General features: G+C 25.3%; 1 protein-coding gene across 1 annotated transcript; it reads right to left on the bottom strand.

Annotated features, from left to right (window-relative positions):
- Positions 1-2,020: 2,020 nt before the first annotated feature.
- On the bottom strand, positions 2,021-15,701 carry LOC113372854 (ninjurin-1-like). The gene is made up of 5 exons (XM_026613190.1): positions 15,438-15,701; positions 12,104-12,280; positions 6,640-6,774; positions 5,049-5,168; positions 2,021-2,080 (listed from the first exon to the last, which is right to left on the bottom strand). Exons 1-5 carry the CDS (start codon positions 15,513-15,515, stop codon positions 2,021-2,023), a joined length of 570 nt encoding a protein of 189 aa, XP_026468975.1. The 5' UTR covers positions 15,516-15,701.
- Positions 15,702-20,142: the final 4,441 nt, after the last annotated feature.

The following is a 20,142-nucleotide window of genomic DNA, read 5'->3' as shown; positions in this document are numbered from 1 at the left end:
TTTATATTATATTTTTTTATTCCCACAACTCAATATTTTCTCATATTTTGTCGATAATTATTTAAATAAATATCTAAGTGAATTTAAAATTATTTTTCGGCACCTTTACGAAATCTTGTACGATTTTTGTTTCAATTAACACTTTTTTAGGAAATAGAGAGTTATTGCAAAATATCGATATATTTGACGATTTAATAAAAATTCATCGCATTTTAAAATAAATATAAACAGTAATAAATGGATTATTGAAAATTATAAAATGATTTTTATAAAATTTTACATACTAACATTGTTAATAAAGTACATGTTAATTCATATGGTTTATATCAGAATTCAATTTCAACGAGCTCTCAAGGATACACAGTTAATGCCAAGTTGTTGTAATTTGAGAAAGATATTTTTCAATCTAAATACAATTTTAGAAAAATAAAAATTGATTTTATTTCCTAATAAAATTTGAGTTATTAAACTTTAACTAATGAAACTACACAACATTGCATGAAAATTGATTGATCGATTTTAACGAGCTCTTCAGACCGTACAATTAATACGACAATGTTGTAATTTGAATAAATTTTTATCAATCCATATACTATTTTAGAAAAATATAAAATGAAAAAAAAATCTTGTGCGATTTGATATATTAAAACTTAACCAAAGATGTGTACTTTTTCACTTGGAAATTATTTAAAAGTACTTTAAACAAATTTGTTTTCGAAGAGCTCTTCAGGACGCATTTTGCATCTGACGACGTTGAAATTCGAGTATAATAAAAACAAATATATATATATTATTTTATAAAAATATAAAACAAACAAAATTTCCTGAAAATTTATCCCAAGTATTTATTTCTAGGTGGGTTCGTCTAAAAAACAACTTTCTGACCATAAATGATATAATAACCACATTTATTATTTACACAATTTATTAACAGCACTAATGTACAATGGAAATGTTACATTGAACGATATGTTATTGTTTATTTAAACAATTACCGAAAAGAATAGATTTTGCAACTTAAAAATCGAAATATTTAGCATAAGAATATAATAGAATATTTTTTCGGTAAATTCTAAAGAAAAAATCCATTGAGGAAAAATTGTTTGGATTGGAAATTTATCTAAATGATTTAAAATTATGCATAAAACTTGTATCAATTTTTATGTACATTTTAGTGTATATTTTTGTATGCTTATTTATTATAAATAAAAATGAAATATACTGTTTATTATACCCTATCACAGCAAATACTATGTAAAAAACTTTGCCTTGAATTAAAGGTCTATTTTCAATTACGATTTTAAAGTATACCGAGTTGTTGTAGGTCACTATAATATTAGATAACATTATAAACAATTCAATTTTAAACAAATTTACCAAATATTTCATTAATTTTAGACAAACCGTTCAAAAGCTACAAAAGATATAATACATAAAAACATATTTAAGTTGACTCTTCACAGTGCACTTTCATACTTAGGATACTGGATATCTAATTTCAAAGCGGATTTTAAAATATACCGAGTTACTGTAGAGTTTTACAATATTAGACAATATTATAGACCATTCAATTTTAAATAAATTTACCAAATATTTTATTTATTTTGAACAAACCGTTCAGAAGTTACAAAAGATATAATAAATATAAGCGCATTTAAATTGACTCTTCACAGTGCATTATCATTCATTTATCTAATTTCAAAGAGAATTTTAAAGTATACAGAGTTGCTATAGAGAAGATGTTTGATATTAGACAATATTATAGAGCATTTAATTTTGCATATATTTACCGAATATTTCATTAATTTTAGATAAACCGTTTAAAAGTTACAAGGGATATAATAAAAAATGCAAATCCAAAGTTCATATTTGAGGATTTTTTCAGGTCGCACCGTTTGTACTACAAACTGTAGTTTATATATACATATATACATACATATTTATATATAGACAAAAATATAAATTCAAATAACTTACCTTTAAATTCCAAAAGATTCTAATAGATGCCATAACGTGTTATTCATGAATCCAAAGAAAAATCTTTCTTGCAAGATGTATTTGTCCAGGCGCACTTCAGAATCTTTTATTCATACAAATTATATAAAAATATAATAACAACAATAAATAATAAATGTTTAATTCTGCATAGATATTAAAATCAACAAAATGTTTATTATCCAAAAAATTGTAACTTTTTAACATGATTTAACTTCGTTTTTTATTCTAATTATAACACCAAAATAAATTATTTTAGCCACATATACGAAACTAATTAAAATAAATAATACATTAATTAACACTTAATATCCGATATAATTAAAGAACAAAAATTATTCCAGTAACCACAGATTTTTTTAATTTAAAATATTTTTTTAGTTAAATCCTTACACAAATTTTGTGACACTAAACTGGATAAATTTCAGTTTAATATTTCAAACATTTTATATATTAGGTTGTCAAATATCTCCCTTCCGCTTTTTTGCTCTTGGTTTATAATACAAAAAGGCGGAAGGGAGATATTTGACAACCTTATATATACATATTTGTATACTATTATTATTTTATAATAAATATTCGGTATTAAAATTACTTACAATAAATCCGAACGCCTGCGAATTAGAATCTGATAAGAATCCTTGCAATTTATGCATTTATATGCATTTTTGGTTGCATAATTGAAATGATTGTACTAAAATTTAAAAAATCAGTGATGTATTAGAGTAAAAACATACTTATGTTAATCCAAATTATTTATGTTTTATATATAAGTTACAATTTTTATAATTTTTTAATATTTCCACAAATTTGTCAATTTAATTAATTGTTCAATTAATTTAATAAATTTAATGCACGACTTTATTTTTATTTATATAGATTTAGTTATATTTAGTAACAAAATTTTGCTGTAAATTATAATATATATAATGAAATATTAACCAAAATTTGTTTTCAATACTAATTATTATTTATCATATTATTATTTCATGCATTTTCGTTATATAAATAAAAATTTTGTTCTAAAATTAATTGTTTGCTTCAAAATTTAATACAAAAACTTGAAAATAAAATTACAAATATTATTACAAAAAAGTATTAAATATGCATATATATATATATATATATATATATATATATATATACGTATATATATATATATTATATATATATATATATATACTAGCCGGCCCGACAGACTTCGTCCTGTCAAAAAAAATTGTAATGTGGCGGTGTTTTGTGCCTACCTTTTTTCTATTCTTTGCAAAAAATTATCCTGAACAGAACCGTCACCCTGGCAATAATTCGGAGTGAATTAAAAATAATTAAATAAAACACTATAAGCATTTAAAAGTAAGTAATTTTAATAATGTAAATCATAATGAAAAAATCAGTTCAATTTTCATTGTAGGGTTTTTCTAAATTAATACCACAAACAAACATAGGTTATCTAAATTAATACCACAAACTCCTAATGATACCATAAACGCACTGGAAACGCAATGGGATGCATGGTGCGAGAACATCTTCAGCTTTATACTATCCTTTGAATATAGTTGGTCGATTTTTCGCAACATTATAATTGCCGATCCAACCTTTAATTGAAGATTGTGAGGTGACAATCCTAGCAAATCCAGCGAGTTTAGAAACTCCGGTGGATCGTCTTGGTTAGTTGCCGAATCAACTGATTCGCCTGTAATTTGTTCTTGAATTTTGAAATTTAATTAATTTACATCAATGTTTTTGGCTGCCAATATAGCTTGATTAATAGAAAGATATTTCTATGTTTATATAAATATATTCAAAATTAGATTATCAAAAACTACACAAAATGTCATGACATAGATCATTGTTTTTTTTACAAATTGCGTTGCCTACTCGATTAAAGAACAAAAGGGCTGTTTTTAGGATTTTACCGGCAACTATTCGTTTTTTTCTCGCCGTAACAACCATCCTTGGACTTCAACGAACATTTTAAAAAAAGAATTGGTCAAATTGGTCCAGGCGTTATGAAGTTATGCGCTTACCAACACATTTTGCGATCCATTTTTATATATAAGAAGATATATATATATATATATATATATATATATATAATAAATTATGTTAAAAACATTTTTGATACAAACTTTATTCAAATATGAGTATAATACATTTTTCTGAGTATATAATTTAAAATAACTTACATGTATACTAATATAAGTTTATTTGATATACAAAATATATTTATAAAGATATTTTTCAAAATATTTCTTAGGAACTATAAATAAACATTATTGTTATAAATAACTAAATTAAATATATATATAAATATATGACAATTTATATATTAAATTTTTATTTATAAACACAATATTTTTGGTGGACAAAGTTCTAGATTATTATGTTTTTGTATAAAATAATTTTAATACAAAAATTGGAATAATAAATGAAAGTTGAGTTTTAGTTTTATTTTTATATATAATTTTTTAAAACTCATTCTATTTTTTTCTTGATAATACTATTGTGGAAAATAAATACATAATAAAAATTGGTAATAGAAATATATGTGTAGACAAAATTTAATTTGTTTAAAATAATTTTATTAACAATATAAAAAATTAGTACAAATATTTTAAAATTTAAAGTTAGTGTTAAAAAAATATTTATGAGTACTTATCATATGATGTCATTTTTAAATAATATCCATTGAAAAAATAGGACAAATATTTAATTTTAAATATATAAAAACAAAGTTGTATAAATGTTTGATATTATTGAAAAATTAAATAAAAATATGACATTATTACATTGAACAAATGTAAAACGTTGCTTAAAATTAACAAATTCAAAGTATTTTGATTGTCTTAAATTTTTGTATAAAATTATTAAGTTAAATATATATATATATATATATATATATATATATAATATATATATAATTATATATAATAATATATATAATTTTTTATCTTTTCCTATGATGAAGTAAAATTTCTAAAATCCGAAACATTATTCATAGATCTTATAGAATCGTATTTCATATCAAAAGCACTCAAAATAACGTTTATTACGACTGTTACAATATTTAGGGACAGACAAATATTATTCCCTAAATTGGCCCTGTCCTGTTGCTGCAATTTATTTATGTCCAGGGCCGAACCTAAAATTACACAAGCTATCCCTTGCAGACACTAAAATAAAAATAAAATAAAATAACATAAATAAATAATAAAAAAACATAAAAATACATAAATAAATAAATAAATAAATAAATAAATAAATAAAATTTGAAAATATAATGTTAAAAGTGATGAAAGAAAGCCTGATAATTTTTAAATTAATAAAAAATTAAATATTGGACCCATAAAAATTAATTTCTCAACTTTTTACCAAAATTTCCGTAGGGTAGTCTCGACGTTTTGAAGGTTTCTGAACATTTTGACATACCTAAGAAAAAATGGATGTTTGGGTGTGTGTGTGTGTGTTTTGTATGTTCGCATTTTTTCGTCCACGTTTTCGAGCGCACGGATTAACCGATTTGAATGGTTTAAAAAACATTCGATTCTTATTGATAGGTAGATGTGCTGATTAGTTTTTGGCAGAGGCAGGTCCAGCTGTTACGGAGATATGGAGCAAAGAGTGCAGAAAATACAAATCGAGTTTTTGAGAGGACGGAGTATCGGATTTGAATGATCTAAAAAACATTCAATTTGTAATGATTGGAAAAAGAGGTGATTAGTTTTTGGCAAAGACAGGTCCCGCTGTTTCGGAGATACAGAGCTAAATGTGCAAAAACTGGCAGTTTTTGAGTGAACTAAGCGTCCGATTTGAATGATCTAAAAAACTTTCTGCTTGTATTGACAAAACAATTGCTTTTGAATATGAAAAATTATTACACCTTTTTTATTTTTCATAAAATATTTTTGTAATTTTGGATTAAAAAATTCAAAAAATGACCCAGGCTAAGCACAGTCTAAGCGCCACTCTGGTACAAATGTTAACCCAAGCGCGTTTAGACTGTTTATATACAGGAGCACATTTCCAATTTTGTGAAAACAATTGAAAAAATGTGAAAATGCCGCCAAGCTAAGCACAGTATACGTGAAAATGTCGCACAGAATTATTTGCAAATGCGTTTAGACTGTGACTATACGGGAGCACTTTTTCAATTTTGTGTAAATTAGGCAACTATTTTTTTTTAAATTGAATTCGAAATGAAATGACGATCGTTAATGTAATAATTGATTTATGATTTACATTTGATTTGCTCAGATATAACAAGATGGCAAAAATAATGAAAGTTACAGTATTTGTAATAATATATTTGAAAACGTTTAAAATTTCTCGAATATTTCATTACGGTACGGGAAGTTCCAGCAATTTGCCTTAAGGCACGATGCCATACATTACTAGTTATAATAAAACTTTATACCCTATATTCATATTTCACATTAATAAAAATCAATAAATTAAAAAATAATTCAAAAAAGATCTAAATAAAATAACATGTGCATTCACACATTCAATTTTCAACTATATTTCCTGAAGTATTTGCAACATTTTTCTCAAAATTTGCAAATCCAAAATTTATTTTACTATAAATTCTTTATTAACACTATTTTGTTTATTATTTGTATAATAAGGCCCAATATTCATTTTAACGACATCACAAATTAAAGTTCCCATAATAAAACCTAAGGCTGTCTGGTTCAAAATCCTGGTGACGTCATCAGCCTGGTCACCAGGACGATGATGACCATAAATCGTTAAAATTGCGTTCAAAATTGCGGCCAAAACCTAACCAAAAAAATTATAATAATAAATTACAAAAAATTTAACACATTTTTGATTTTATATACAAGTTGTTATTCCCTAGTACTACTATTACTATTACTATCTATTACAAGGGTGTGTCTCCATTTATAATAGTTTGCAAAGGATAATTCGAGTGTTCCATTCCGAATCCTGATATAATAACATTTATTAAAGATATTACAAACACCAAAATCAATATGATGTCGTTCAATATAATTGCGGCCAATTGGTCGCCACTTCTGTTGATGTTCAGGCCACCAATTGCGATAAATAAAATTCCGACAATTATCTGTGATAAAATCAAAATCAATTTAAGTATTTGTCTGAGGTAAATTGTATGTTTGACAAATTTGTTTAGAATTGAATTATGTATAATATTGTCTAATATTGTAAAACCCTACAGCAACTCGGTATACTTTAAAATTGCATTTGAAAATAGACAATCAGTGTGAGCGCATTTAACTGCAGTATAGCGATTTTAGGAACAGCGCGTTAGCGCATTTTTTTATTGTAACTTTTGAAATGTTTGTCTTAGACATATGTTACATTAGACAATTTTTTTTTAAATTAAATTGTCTATATTATTGACTAATATTATATTTATCTACAGCAACTTGGTGTACTCTTAAAATGCATTTGAAAATGGAATTACATTTGCAGATTTTAAGCATAAATAAAGAGCAACACTATAGTATATCCTTCATAACTATTAAACCAATTGAGTTATTTGAATTATGTAAAAGACGAAATTATTTAAAATTAAACAACGTATTACCTCGTCTAATAAAATGATGCTCCGCAGCAACTCAGTATACTCTAAAATTTTTATTCATATCTAAAATTTAAATATAAATTTAAATATACAATCCTGACTCGTTATATTCTTGCCAAAATGTAACACTTTGATTTATGTTCGATAACTTTAAAACCAATCGATTTACTTAAGTGATATGAGATCAAAATTTGTTTGAAATTGAATAATCTAAAACTTTATCTAATATCACAAAACTTTAAAGCAACTCGGTATACTTTATAATTAACTTCAAAAACCCCAACAAAATATAATCCCCACGCGTTGTTGTTACCAAAATTCAAAGCTTTAATATATCTGTCATAACTTTTAAACCATTGGATTAATATAGATGATGTAAAATGTAAATTTGTTTAAAATTACATGATTTATAATTTTGTCTAACACCACAAGACCCTAAATCAACTCGGTATACTCTGAAAAGATCATTAAAAAAACAAATAAAATAATTTAAAATTAAATTAAACAAAATCAAATAAATAAAGTGCAGTACTTATCGTTTATAACTTTCGTATATCGTTTATAACTTTCAAACCATTCGATTAATATGAATGATGTAAAAAGCAAATTTGTTTAAAATTACATGCTTTATAATTTTATCTAAGAACATAAATCCCTACAGCAACTCGGTATACTCTAAAATCGTCATTAAAAAACCAAATAAAATGATAAAAAATAATTTAAAATTAAATTAAACAAAATAAAATAAATAAAGTGCGGTACTTTAGTATATCTTTTATAACTTTCAAACCATTCGAATAATATGAATGATGTAAAAGGCAAATTTGTTTAAAATTACATGACTTATAATTTTATCCAACAACATATATCCCTACAGCAACTCGGTATACTCTAAAATCGTCATTGAATAACCAAATAAAATGATAAAAAATAAATAAAATTAAATAAAATGAATAAAGTGCAGTACACCTAAGTCTGTTTTTACACGGTCTTTTTGTACACGGTTTGAAAATTGAATATTTTTAATTTTTTTACACGATTTTATTCCATTTAGCACGATTTGAAATTTTATGTACTTAATTTTTTTTGTCAAATTTAATTTTTGCGAAGTATGTTCATATCACAAAAAAGTATTTATGAAAGAAAAAAGTCTGAAACCATCGATAGTATCGATAGTTTGCGAATACCAGCTTAAAGATTTAAGTGAATTTTATTTTTTTATTTTATATTTTTAAAAATTGAATGACCTATTCTTTTCGTTCACAACATAGTTTTTTAGTTCCTGAACTTGCCATACATTTAATTTATATTACTTTTAAGATTAGAGTGCATATCTTTTTTATCATTAATTACTATGCTTGTGAAAAAAAGCATTATATATTTGATTTAATAAAATAAACATGAATTCTTGTTCTTAAAAATTCTTGTTTTTCACTAATTTTAATAGATTTTAGAGATTAGGAACAAATCACCCATTTTTGTATGAGATCAATGTCTTTTTTTGCACTTTTTTTTACACGGCTTCTTCTGGAACCAATCTACCGTGTAAAAACAGACTTAGATGTACTTTAGTATATCTTTTATAACTTTTAAACCATTCGACTAATATAAATGATGTAAAAAGCAAATTTGTTTAAAATTTAATAATCTACAACTTTGTCTAACACCACAAAACCCTAAATCAAATCGGTATACCCTAAAATCGACCTTAAACATCAAAATAAATGTATTAGGTTGTCAAATATCTCCCTTCCGCTTTTTTGCTCTTGGTTTATAATACAAAAAGGCGGAAGGGAGATATTTGACAACCTAATACATTTATTTTGATGTTTAAGGTCGATTTTAGGGTATACCGATTTGATTTAGGGTTTTGTGGTGTTAGACAAAGTTGCAGATTATTTAATTTTAAACAAATTTGTCTCTTACATCATTGATATTAAACGAATAGTTTAAAAGTTATAAAAGATATAATTATATCGATTATCTATTTATCTATTTATCTAACAATTGATAACAGATATATCGAAGTGTCGATGGGTCGAAGGCGCTTATTATTAAATTTAAGGAGGCGACTGCGAAGGCGCAGGCTGTGGTTACGTGATTTATTACTTCGGCCGAACGATGGTACTCCTTCAGGTGCATTTTGCAATCCCTCAGCAGGTTCAAAGTCAACGAAATTACACCGATCACAACCTTAAAGGTTAATAGAAAAGAAATAAAAATAAAAATTTATGTTAACCTCATTTGTCTCTATTAACACACCTTACTCGTTTATTGTCTCTAATGACACTCTCTACAATATTCATCTCTATATGTCACTATTTGTTTCCCACATTATATAATCTACTTTTTGGTTATTATTTATATGTCAACGCCATGTATTTGTTAAAATTTAAAAAAATATTGTTGCTAAATTTCAAAACTCATTTAAGTATTCAGATTCTATTAAAAAGGGCCTTTCAAATGATACCCCACATGCCATAAAAATTACTATCAAAAATTTTTGAAGTAAAACTTCTTTTCACCCTCTACTACAAATTCGTGAAAAGTGTATATTTTGTAAGCAAAATACACCCGACAGATTGATAGAATGAAATTAAATTTATATATTAATACATGGTGTCCCAGAATTCAGCGTCAAAGTTGAAAGGATCGAGAAAAATCAGAAGAAATCTTTACTATGCACTTTGAAAATTATGAGTGTTTATGGATTTGGTGAAATTTTGTTTATATTTTAATTTGTGGTTAATTTTTATTGATTTTGTTCAATTTTTTATTAATAGAATAGAGTTATATTTATATATTGAGATGTCCCAGAGTTCAACGTCAACGCTAAGAGAATAAATAAATCAGAAAAAAATCTACATTATGCACTTTGAAAGTTAAGAGTTTTCATGGTTTTGGTAAAATTGTGTTGATTTTTTATTTTTGTGGTTATTTTTTATTTATTTCGTTCATTTTTTTATTAATAGAAGAGAATTATATTTATAATAATATCGAGTGTCCCAGAACTCAACGTCAATGGTAAGAGGGTTGAAAAAAAAAATTTTTAAATTTTATTAGGCACTTTGAAAGTTTTTATGGCTTTGGTGAAATTTTGTTTATATTTTAATTTGTGGTTAATTTTTATTGATTTTGTTCATTTTTTTATTAATAGAAGAGAATCATATTTATATATTAATACAAGATGTCCCAGAATTCAACGTCAACGGTAAGAGAATAAATAAATCAGAAAAATCTACATTATGCACTTTGAAAGTGATAATTAGAAAGATTTATTCAAGAGAAAGATTTGATTTTTGAAAATATAATCGATATTTTCTACGAGTTTCATTAAAAAATTTCTACTTTTTTGGAAGATCAATATTTTTGTTCAGATTTGTTTGAATTTTTTTCTTGTTTGATAATGTTTTTCATTTATATTCTCAGTTTTTTTTTCATAAAATCACATAAATTTACATAGAAATTTGTTATATTTTTAACAAAATAACTGACCCTATCAGCCCCCAGATTATAAGGTGAATAAAATATTAGACCTTGAACTATTAGACAGATTTGGTTAAAATTTTATTATCTATGATAATTTTTCATATTGTAGGTTAGGTACAGCAACACGGAATACTTTAAAATTGCATTTGAAAATAGACATATTTGTTTCTGTTTAACCCACAATGCTATTTAATAACGTTGTAAGGAAGTGCACTTTTTTGAAAAAATATTTTTCACACAAATTTTTGTATGACATATTAATAAATGAATTAACATTTTGTATAGCCAATAAAATTGTCCTTGTTATAGTATATAAAAATGTGTACCTTACTTAATAAAATATATAAAAAAATTTGACTTCAAAAATTGATCATTAACGCTTCTACGCATTTTTCTTCAGAGGCATATATGTATTAATATTGATGCTCTATTTTTTTATATCTTTTGTAACTTCTAAACGATTTGATTAATACAAATGTTGTTTTTGGGAAATTTGTTTAAAATTAAACAGTCTACAATATTGTCTAACATACAAACGCCTTTAGTAACTCTGTATACTTAAAAAACTGTTTATAAAAAATATTACCATCAAAAGTTAATTTTTCTCTTATACTTGAGATAAGAATTAGGGTATTCTTTTACTATTAATTAAATAATTTTAAATAAATTGTAATCGGTTAATTAATTTCCTTTTTGAATATTTCGAAAACCAATCAGGTTGAGATAAATCGAATCAATATCATAAAAAATCAAATACTAGAATAGGCTTATACTAGCAGCTCCCTGATTAAATTTTAAACCTTGAACTATTACAAACACCCTTATTATTATCATTTGGTATTCATATTCAAATCAATAATACTTATGTGACAAATGGTTTCCTAGAACAAAATTACCTTTCAGGAATACCTTCACATATTTATAGAATATTCAAAGCCGTATTAGTTAAATTGCCTTAAAAATCTGTATGGGAAGTTCTTAAAAAAAATTTGAAAATATTTTCAGAAACAAACGAATAGTCTTGATAAATTTTCTAAATTTTTTTCTCACCTGTAGAATTATGGAAATGGAGATCAAAGTCAACATAAGGGTGTAAAATTCGTGTTTTTCCCCAACTTGTAAAATATATTTGAGTTGACTTGCATTGGCAGTCAGAAGGGCGATGTCCAACATCCCTTGGGCAATCGTTTTTTTGGTGGCATATCGATTTGCGTCCAAAGATTTTAACTGAAAAAAAAACTTATGTAAAAATCCGTAAACCAAAACCTCTTTAAACACTACATAATTTTCTAGTACTATTTTTTATCTTTATTTACCGAAAAAAAATCCGATTGCGAATTATTAGTAGTATTCACCCCACTAGTACTACCGCCTGTATTATAAGTCGATCCTCCGGGTTGTGTATTAATTCTTGTAGAAGAATTATTTTGTAAATTTTTTTTAACCATTTTGAAACACACTTTAAAATGTCTAATTTAATTTAAAATAATAATATTTATATTATTATTATTTGAAAACACAAACAATCGATACTTTAACTTTACTGGGTGAAGATCGCGATTAGAATGGAAACAATGTTATCAATGGACTGATTTTCAAATACCTAAATTGAAAATATCTTATCAAATTGAGACGAATTTATTGTGTATATGTATATATATATATATATATATATATATATATATATACTTAATATTTCACAAATTTGTGAACAATTGTGTGAAGTATAAATATTTATATTAACAGTTTCACGGAATATTTGGATTTTAAAAGACAATTTACATTAAAGCATCCTAGTTTTATTTATTTATAATAGACTGATTAATTTTGACCAAATTTGTCAAATACAACATTTAAATTAATCGAATGGTTTAGAAGTTACAGGAAATATAAAATTTATATTAACCCATATTTTCCTGAGACTTGCTTAATGCAAACTTTGTAATTTCAGATGTTGGATCATTTTAAGAGTATACGGAGTTGTTCTAGAATCTTATAATATTAGACAATATTGTTAAGTATTAAATTTTAAACAAATTTGCCGAAAACATCATTTAAATTAATCGAATGGTTTAAAAGTAACACCAGATACAAACTTCATATTACAGCTTATTTTACTGGGACTTGCTTTATGCAAACTTTGAAATTTCAGATGTTGGAGCATTTTAAGAGTATAAGGAGTTGTTCTAGAGTATTATAATATTAAACAATATTGTTAGGTATTCAATTTTAAATAAATTTGCCTAAAACATCATTCAAATTAATCGAAGGGTTCAAAAGTTATAAATATTTTTCCAACTGATGGAAATTTTCTTTGCAGAAACAACGTACCAAGGTATAATTTTTATTCCTAAAAACATTTTTAAAAAATCTTAAATTTTATTCAAATATTGAATCATACTTTTGTACAAATTTTCGAATGTTGGTTATTCACTAAACTAGTTGCCAAAACCTGATTTTGCAATTTGTTATCAAATTAAACCTGACAATGGTTCATTATTCAAACATTTCCAAATGTTGCGTTTTTATTTAGACATTTTCGATGACGAATTTTAGAGATAAAAATTGTACAAGTCGAGATCAGTCTGAAATTGAAAATCAAGATTTGATATGAGGATTATTCATTTATAAATAAATAATGAAATATTTGGTACCCAATACTATTAGGTATTTTTTATTACTAAAGTTTAGTAATCTTACGTAATTGATTTTATACAATTTTATTGTGTTTATGCTCTGTGATTGAGAATAATTATAACTTTTACTCTTGTTTAAAATTAACCAAGAACTAGCAAACTATTTCTCAATGTTAATTCCAACAAATGTAGGTTACTTATATCGTGAGTCATTGAAAAATGAATCATCTTAATAAAATACTTGTAAATATTTTTAAAAAAATATTAATTAAATCAAAATATTATAAAATAATATATAAAAACTCTAGTGTTTCTCAGTCAGTCATTTTTCAAAAGAATTTTTATTCTAAAAAATTTAGTAGGTATAAAACAATATATTTTTATAAATTATCTCATTAAATGTTTAGATAATTTTTTTTAAGATATTTTTAACAAATGCAGAAATAAGTAAAAAAACTTCTCTTAATTTTTAGCCTTTTAGGTAATTCTATCAATTTTCATCCCTCATAAAATAATAAATTTTCTGAACTAAAATCTATTTAGTTAGATTCACCCATATTTTTTATTTGAATTTTTTGAACCAATTGTTTTTGTATTTTAATTTTTTATAATGCAAAATTGAAAAATACATACAACTCTAAATATTTCACCCTCGTACAATAAATTTACTGCAATTTATTTAAACCAACTGAATATTTATAAATTCACCAATAGTCATTCTCTTGGATATTTTGAATTTTAATTTTTGAACCAATTTTTTTTAATTTTAATTTTTATAATCGAAATTAAAAATTACATACAACCCTCAATATTTTCCACCCTCCTAAAACAAATTCTCTACAAATTATTTAAACTAAATTATGTATACTCATAATAATATTCTTTGATTTTTTAAACCATTTTTTTTATTTTATTTTTTTATAATGCAAATTTAAAAAATACATACTACCCTAAATTTTCACCCCTTTTACAATAAATTTACAGCAATTTATTTAATCCAACTAAATATTTATAAATTCACCAATAGTCATTATTCTCTTGGATATTTTGTATTCTAATTTTTGAACCAATTTTTTTTATATTTCAATTTGTTATAATGCAAAATTTTAAAATACATGCAATTCTAAATTATTACCCTCTAACAACAAATTTATTACAATTTATTTAAACTTACTAAATATTTACAGATTCACCCTTAATAATTGTCTTAAAATTTTAGTACCATATTTTTTGTATTTTAATTTTTACAAAACATTTGTTATAATACAAAATTAAAAAATGCATACCCTAAATTCTCACCCTTTTACAACAAATTGAAAGCAAATTATCTAAACAAAATAATATATTTATGAAATCACCTAAAATATTTTTTCTTAATTTTTTATATCATTTTCTTAATTTTAATTTCTTATAATGCATAAGGAAAAATCCATGCAACCCTAAATTTTCATCTATCCACCTAGTATTTTTTTTTGAAATAATTAATTTATTTTATATAATATATATATATATATATATATATATATTGATTGTTTTGGAGATGTTTTTATAAAAAATGCATGTTTAGAAGTACTTGTATTTTTTCCTGATGCCATAAAAGGAGGATATTTGCATGACTGCACATCGGAAATGAAGACGATCGTATTAAAGGTCGTCCCTGATGGTTTATTATTAGAAATTTGCTGAACTGATTTTTTAATTTAATTACTAGATAATATATATATATATATATATATCAATTAATTTACCCTTTCATCCCTGTCCATGGTAGTCAATTCAGGCGAAATAGCTGCTGCCATATTCTGTTTCAAACGGAAACCCCACATGAATATTGATTATCAACACTTTGGATTTATTATACGAATTTTCATTAGAAACACTATCGTTTTTATCATCGATATCAATTCTGTAGACTTTCTGGAATTTTTTAAAATTATTTTTGATATTTATTTGTACTTGTTTGTATTTTTAATTAATTTTTTTCCAGAGCGTTGTTGTTCGCTCTTCGAAAGTTTTCCTGAGACTGAAAATGCCATGGCGACGGTTTGTGTTTGGGTTTCAGGGTAATGGATTTATATATGGTAATGGATGTATATATATATATATATATATATATATATATATATATAATGATTCTTAAGACGTCTATTTAAATCCTGAAATATTTATTTTTAAGTGTATATATTATAAAAAAATAAAAACGTCCAAACGAATCAAGTGCAAATATTTATGCATTAATATTATTTTTTATACTAAAATTATTTTTATTTTAAAAAAATGTAAATTTATGATAGAACACAATTCAAATAAATGCTGTGAATTATAATATTTATAATAACTTTATAATTTGCTTTCATAAAAAAATTTATACTTTTTTCAGAACAAAATTATATTAATTTTGCCTTCAAAATATGCCTTTAGAATTATTATTTAATTAATAAATTATTAAATTAAATTGATAAATTATTATTTATGAATATATAATATTAAAACAGTATTATAATTATTCTTGAGACATTTTTTTAAAATCCTAAAATATTTATTTGGGTTATTGCAAAAGAAAACACTTACCAAAATAATATTTTTATAGAAAAATTTTCTGTACAAAATTACATCTGCTGTATTTTTTTTTCAATGTTATGACTTCATGAAAAATAAAATATTTATTATTTAAAGTATTTAAGAAATTCAAATTTTAATTATATAATTCGAATAAAATTAGGTGATTCAATTAAAATTTTGTTTTATAATATTTTATAAATAATTAAAAATGTTTCGTAAAATAGTTGTTTTTTTTGTAAATTATTATTTTACTGTAAATTATTATTACTTTGCATATTATTTAATTTGTAATAAGTCTATTCAATTTTTTACTTACACTACACAATTAGTTAAAAATTTAAAAATTGCTATAAAATTTTAGTATTTTCAAAATTATTTTTTGGGTATACCGAGTTGATGTAGGGTGTTATAGTATTAGACAATATTCTAGATAATTCAATTTAGTACAAATTTGTCAAATATTTCGTTAAAATCAAATAGTTTAGAAATTACAGGACAAATTATAAATAAATGCATGAACGAATTACTATAAGCAAATGCAATTCCAGAATGCTCGATAACAACCCCATTGTTTGGGGACGATTTTGAAGTATACCGAGTTGTTGTAGGGTTTTATAATATTAGACAATATTATAGACAGTTTAATTTTCTATAAATCGTTTAGAATTTACAAGACATATACCAAATAAATACATAAACGACTTATTACGTAAGTGAATGTACTTCTGAAGCCCTAGGATAAAATATCTATTTTCAAATATTAATTTAAAATACATCGAGTTGCTGTAGGGCATTATAGTGTTAAACAATATTCTAGATAATTCAATTTTGTACAAATTTGTCGAATATTTCATTTGCACCACATAAACCCTTTACGAGTTATATCATTTAGAACAAATATTGTATACATGAAATTTCAATGATTCTCCAATTAGAACTCAGATTTTTTCTACCAAAAAATTTATAAATTCAAAAGCCAAATTTTTGTTGGTAATTATATATTATTCCACCACTTAATAATATTATTTACACAATACAAATAATACAAATCACTTCGAAGACTTTCTGAGATTTTTGATAAAATGCAAATTTACAGATCATTTTGCAGACTTTTCGATTTTTTTTAATTAGTTTATATAATTAATGGAATTTTAATTAATTTATTCATTGGATACTGTTGAACAAATATATATATATATATATATATATATATTTAAATTTTAAATAAATCAATTTGCATTCAATGGCACTTTAAAATATTTGTTTAGAACAAAAATTGACTAAAACGAATGCAAATTCATTGATATTAGTTTTTAACAATTTTTATTTATATTTTTTTATTTATTAGTAATTTTTTTATTTTATCCTGAAAAACAAATTTAAATTTTGAATTTGCATCAATTGGCACTGATTTTCTCAAAGGCACTCTAATGGATTAATTAATTTTGGATCTCTGGAATTTTTTTTAAATTTTCTATTACCATTGGTATTGATTTAATCAAAGGCACCATATTATGTTAGTTTAGGAGAAAATTGGTTCTGGTTCTGGTTCAACAGTATCCAATTTTTTTTTTATTTTTCAATTTATGCCTTCTTCTTTCCTTGTTCCTGGATAAAGTCATAAATTATGGAGAAATCTTTGTCCCCAAGACCATGGGCGATGACAGTTGTGAAAAGTTGATGTGCCAAAGTTCCCAAAGGAATTGGTGTCAAGGTTGCTGATGCCACTCCGGAGGCCAAGCCCAAGTCTTTGTGCATCAATTTGGTCTGGAAACCACCTGGATAAAACATATATATGGTTAGTTCCCAAAGAAACTGATCTAGAACCCAAAGAAATCGATCTAGGTCAGAAAGAAGTCTTGAAAACGATCCCAAAGAAAATAATCGAAATCTCGAAAAAACTGACTTCAGTTCCAAAGAAGTCTTGAAAATCCCACCCAAATCCAAAAATACAGATGCAGGTCCTAAAGAAACCCAAAGAATCTGACCCACGTCCCAGAAAACCGATCCAAATTCCAAAAGAACCGATTTAAATCCCAAAAGTGTCATAAAATTTTTATATATGCTTGAAATAACGAGGTTGGTCTCTAGGAAACTAATCCTAGACCGAAAAAACACATCCAAATCTAATAAAATCGATCTAAAATCGAACCAATTATTAAAAAACCAAAGTAAGACTTGAAGAACTAAACTAAAGTCTCAGAAAACAACAAACAAGGTAACGTGAAATTGGAGCCAGACTTACAAAACCGATCCTAGATTCATAAAACCGATCCTAGAGTTACAAAACTAATCCTAGACTTACAAAACGAAAAAAAAATAAAAAAAATGAGAAAAAACTCCAAAAACTTGGAAATCCTATCCAGGACTTGACACACTCATCCAGGACTTGAGAAACCGATTCTGGACTTACAAAACCGGTCCTAGACTTACAAAACCGATCTTAGACTTACAAAACCGATCCTAGACTCACAAAACCGATCCTAAACTCACTTTATTGCTATTTTATTAATTTAATTTTTTTACGGTTTTAAATGAGTATAACTTTCAACCTTGTGCAAGAATTTTGAGCTTGACTGGTGGTCAAATAGACTTTAATATGATGAACTTGATGATGAACATTGTATTTAATATTCGAATGCTTTTTTTTTCAGCTCTTTTTTTCAGAAGCAAAATTTGTCCATCTACTATGATTATTATGAAATTACCATCCTTTGAATATTAATTATGAATAAGCTTGACAAGATCCTGAAATAATATCTATTATTATTGATTACGGTTTTCTTATGAATAAATAAATAAATAAATAAACAAAACCGATCCTAGACTCACAAAACCGATCCTAGACTCACAAAACCGATTCTAAGCTTATAAAACCGATCCTGGGCTTATAAAACCGATCCTAGACTTACAAAACCAAAAAAAAAGATAAAAAAAGACGAGCAGAAACTTCAAAAAGTTGAAAACCAATACAGGACTTGGGAAACTTATCCAGGACTCGGCAAATTCATCCAGGACTTGGGAAACTCATCCAGGACTTCAGAAAACACATTCAGGACTTCAGAAAACACATTCAGGACTTCAGAAAACACATTCAGGACTTCAGAAAACACATTCAGGACTTCAGAAAACACATTCAGGACTTCAGAAAACACATTCAGGACTTCAGAAAACACATTCAGGACTTCAGAAAACACATTCAGGACTTCAGAAAACACATTCAGGACTTCAGAAACCATTCAGGACTTCAGGAAACACATTCAGGACTTCAGAAAACACATTCAGGACTTCAGAAAACACATTCAGGACTTCAGAAAAACACATTCAGGACTTCAGAAAACACATTCAGGACTTCAGAAAAACATTCAGGACTTCAGAAAACACATTCAGGACTTCAGAAAACCCATTCAGGGACTTCAGAAACACATTCAGGACTTCAGAAACACATTCAGGACTTCAGAAAACACATTCAGGACTTCAGAAAACACATTCAGACTTCAGAAAACACATTCAGGACTTCAGAAAACACATTCAGGACTTCAGAAAACACATTCAAGACTTCAGAAAACACATTCAGGACTCAAAAACACATTCAGGACTTCAGAAAACACATTCAGGACTTCAGAAAACACATTCAGGACTTCAGAAAACACATTCAGGACTTCAGAAAACACATTCAGGACTTCAGAAAACACATTCAGGACTTCAGAAACACATTCAGGACTTCAGAAAACACATTCAGGACTTCAGAAAACACATTCAGGACTTCAAAAACACATTCAGGACTTCAGAAAACACATTCAGGACTTCAAGAAAACACATTCAGGACTTCAGAAAACACATTCAGGACTTCAGAAAACACATTCAGGACTTCAGAAAACACATTCAGGA

The sequence above is a fragment of the Ctenocephalides felis genome, unplaced genomic scaffold, assembly GCF_003426905.1.
Source record: "Ctenocephalides felis isolate EL2017-DRISC unplaced genomic scaffold, ASM342690v1 CF-g0.4_SCAFFOLD_01604, whole genome shotgun sequence".
Lineage (NCBI taxonomy): Eukaryota > Metazoa > Arthropoda > Insecta > Siphonaptera > Pulicidae > Ctenocephalides > Ctenocephalides felis.
This window is presented reverse-complemented; position numbering and strand designations above follow the sequence as displayed.

What these genes read in the sequence shown, in the direction of transcription:
- LOC113372854 (XM_026613190.1), bottom strand. Translation starts at nt 15,515, where the DNA reads ATGTGGGGTTTCCGTTTGAAACAGAATATGGCAGCAGCTATTTCGCCT. An exon ending in CCATTTCCATAATTCTACAG is followed by an intron (nt 6,775 to 12,103) that starts GTGAGAAAAAAA and finishes TTTTTTGGTTAG; the next exon opens with GTTTTGGCCGCAATTTTGAA. An exon ending in GAACTTTAATTTGTGATGTC is followed by an intron (nt 5,169 to 6,639) that starts GTTAAAATGAAT and finishes TTTTTATTTTAG; the next exon opens with TGTCTGCAAGGGATAGCTTG.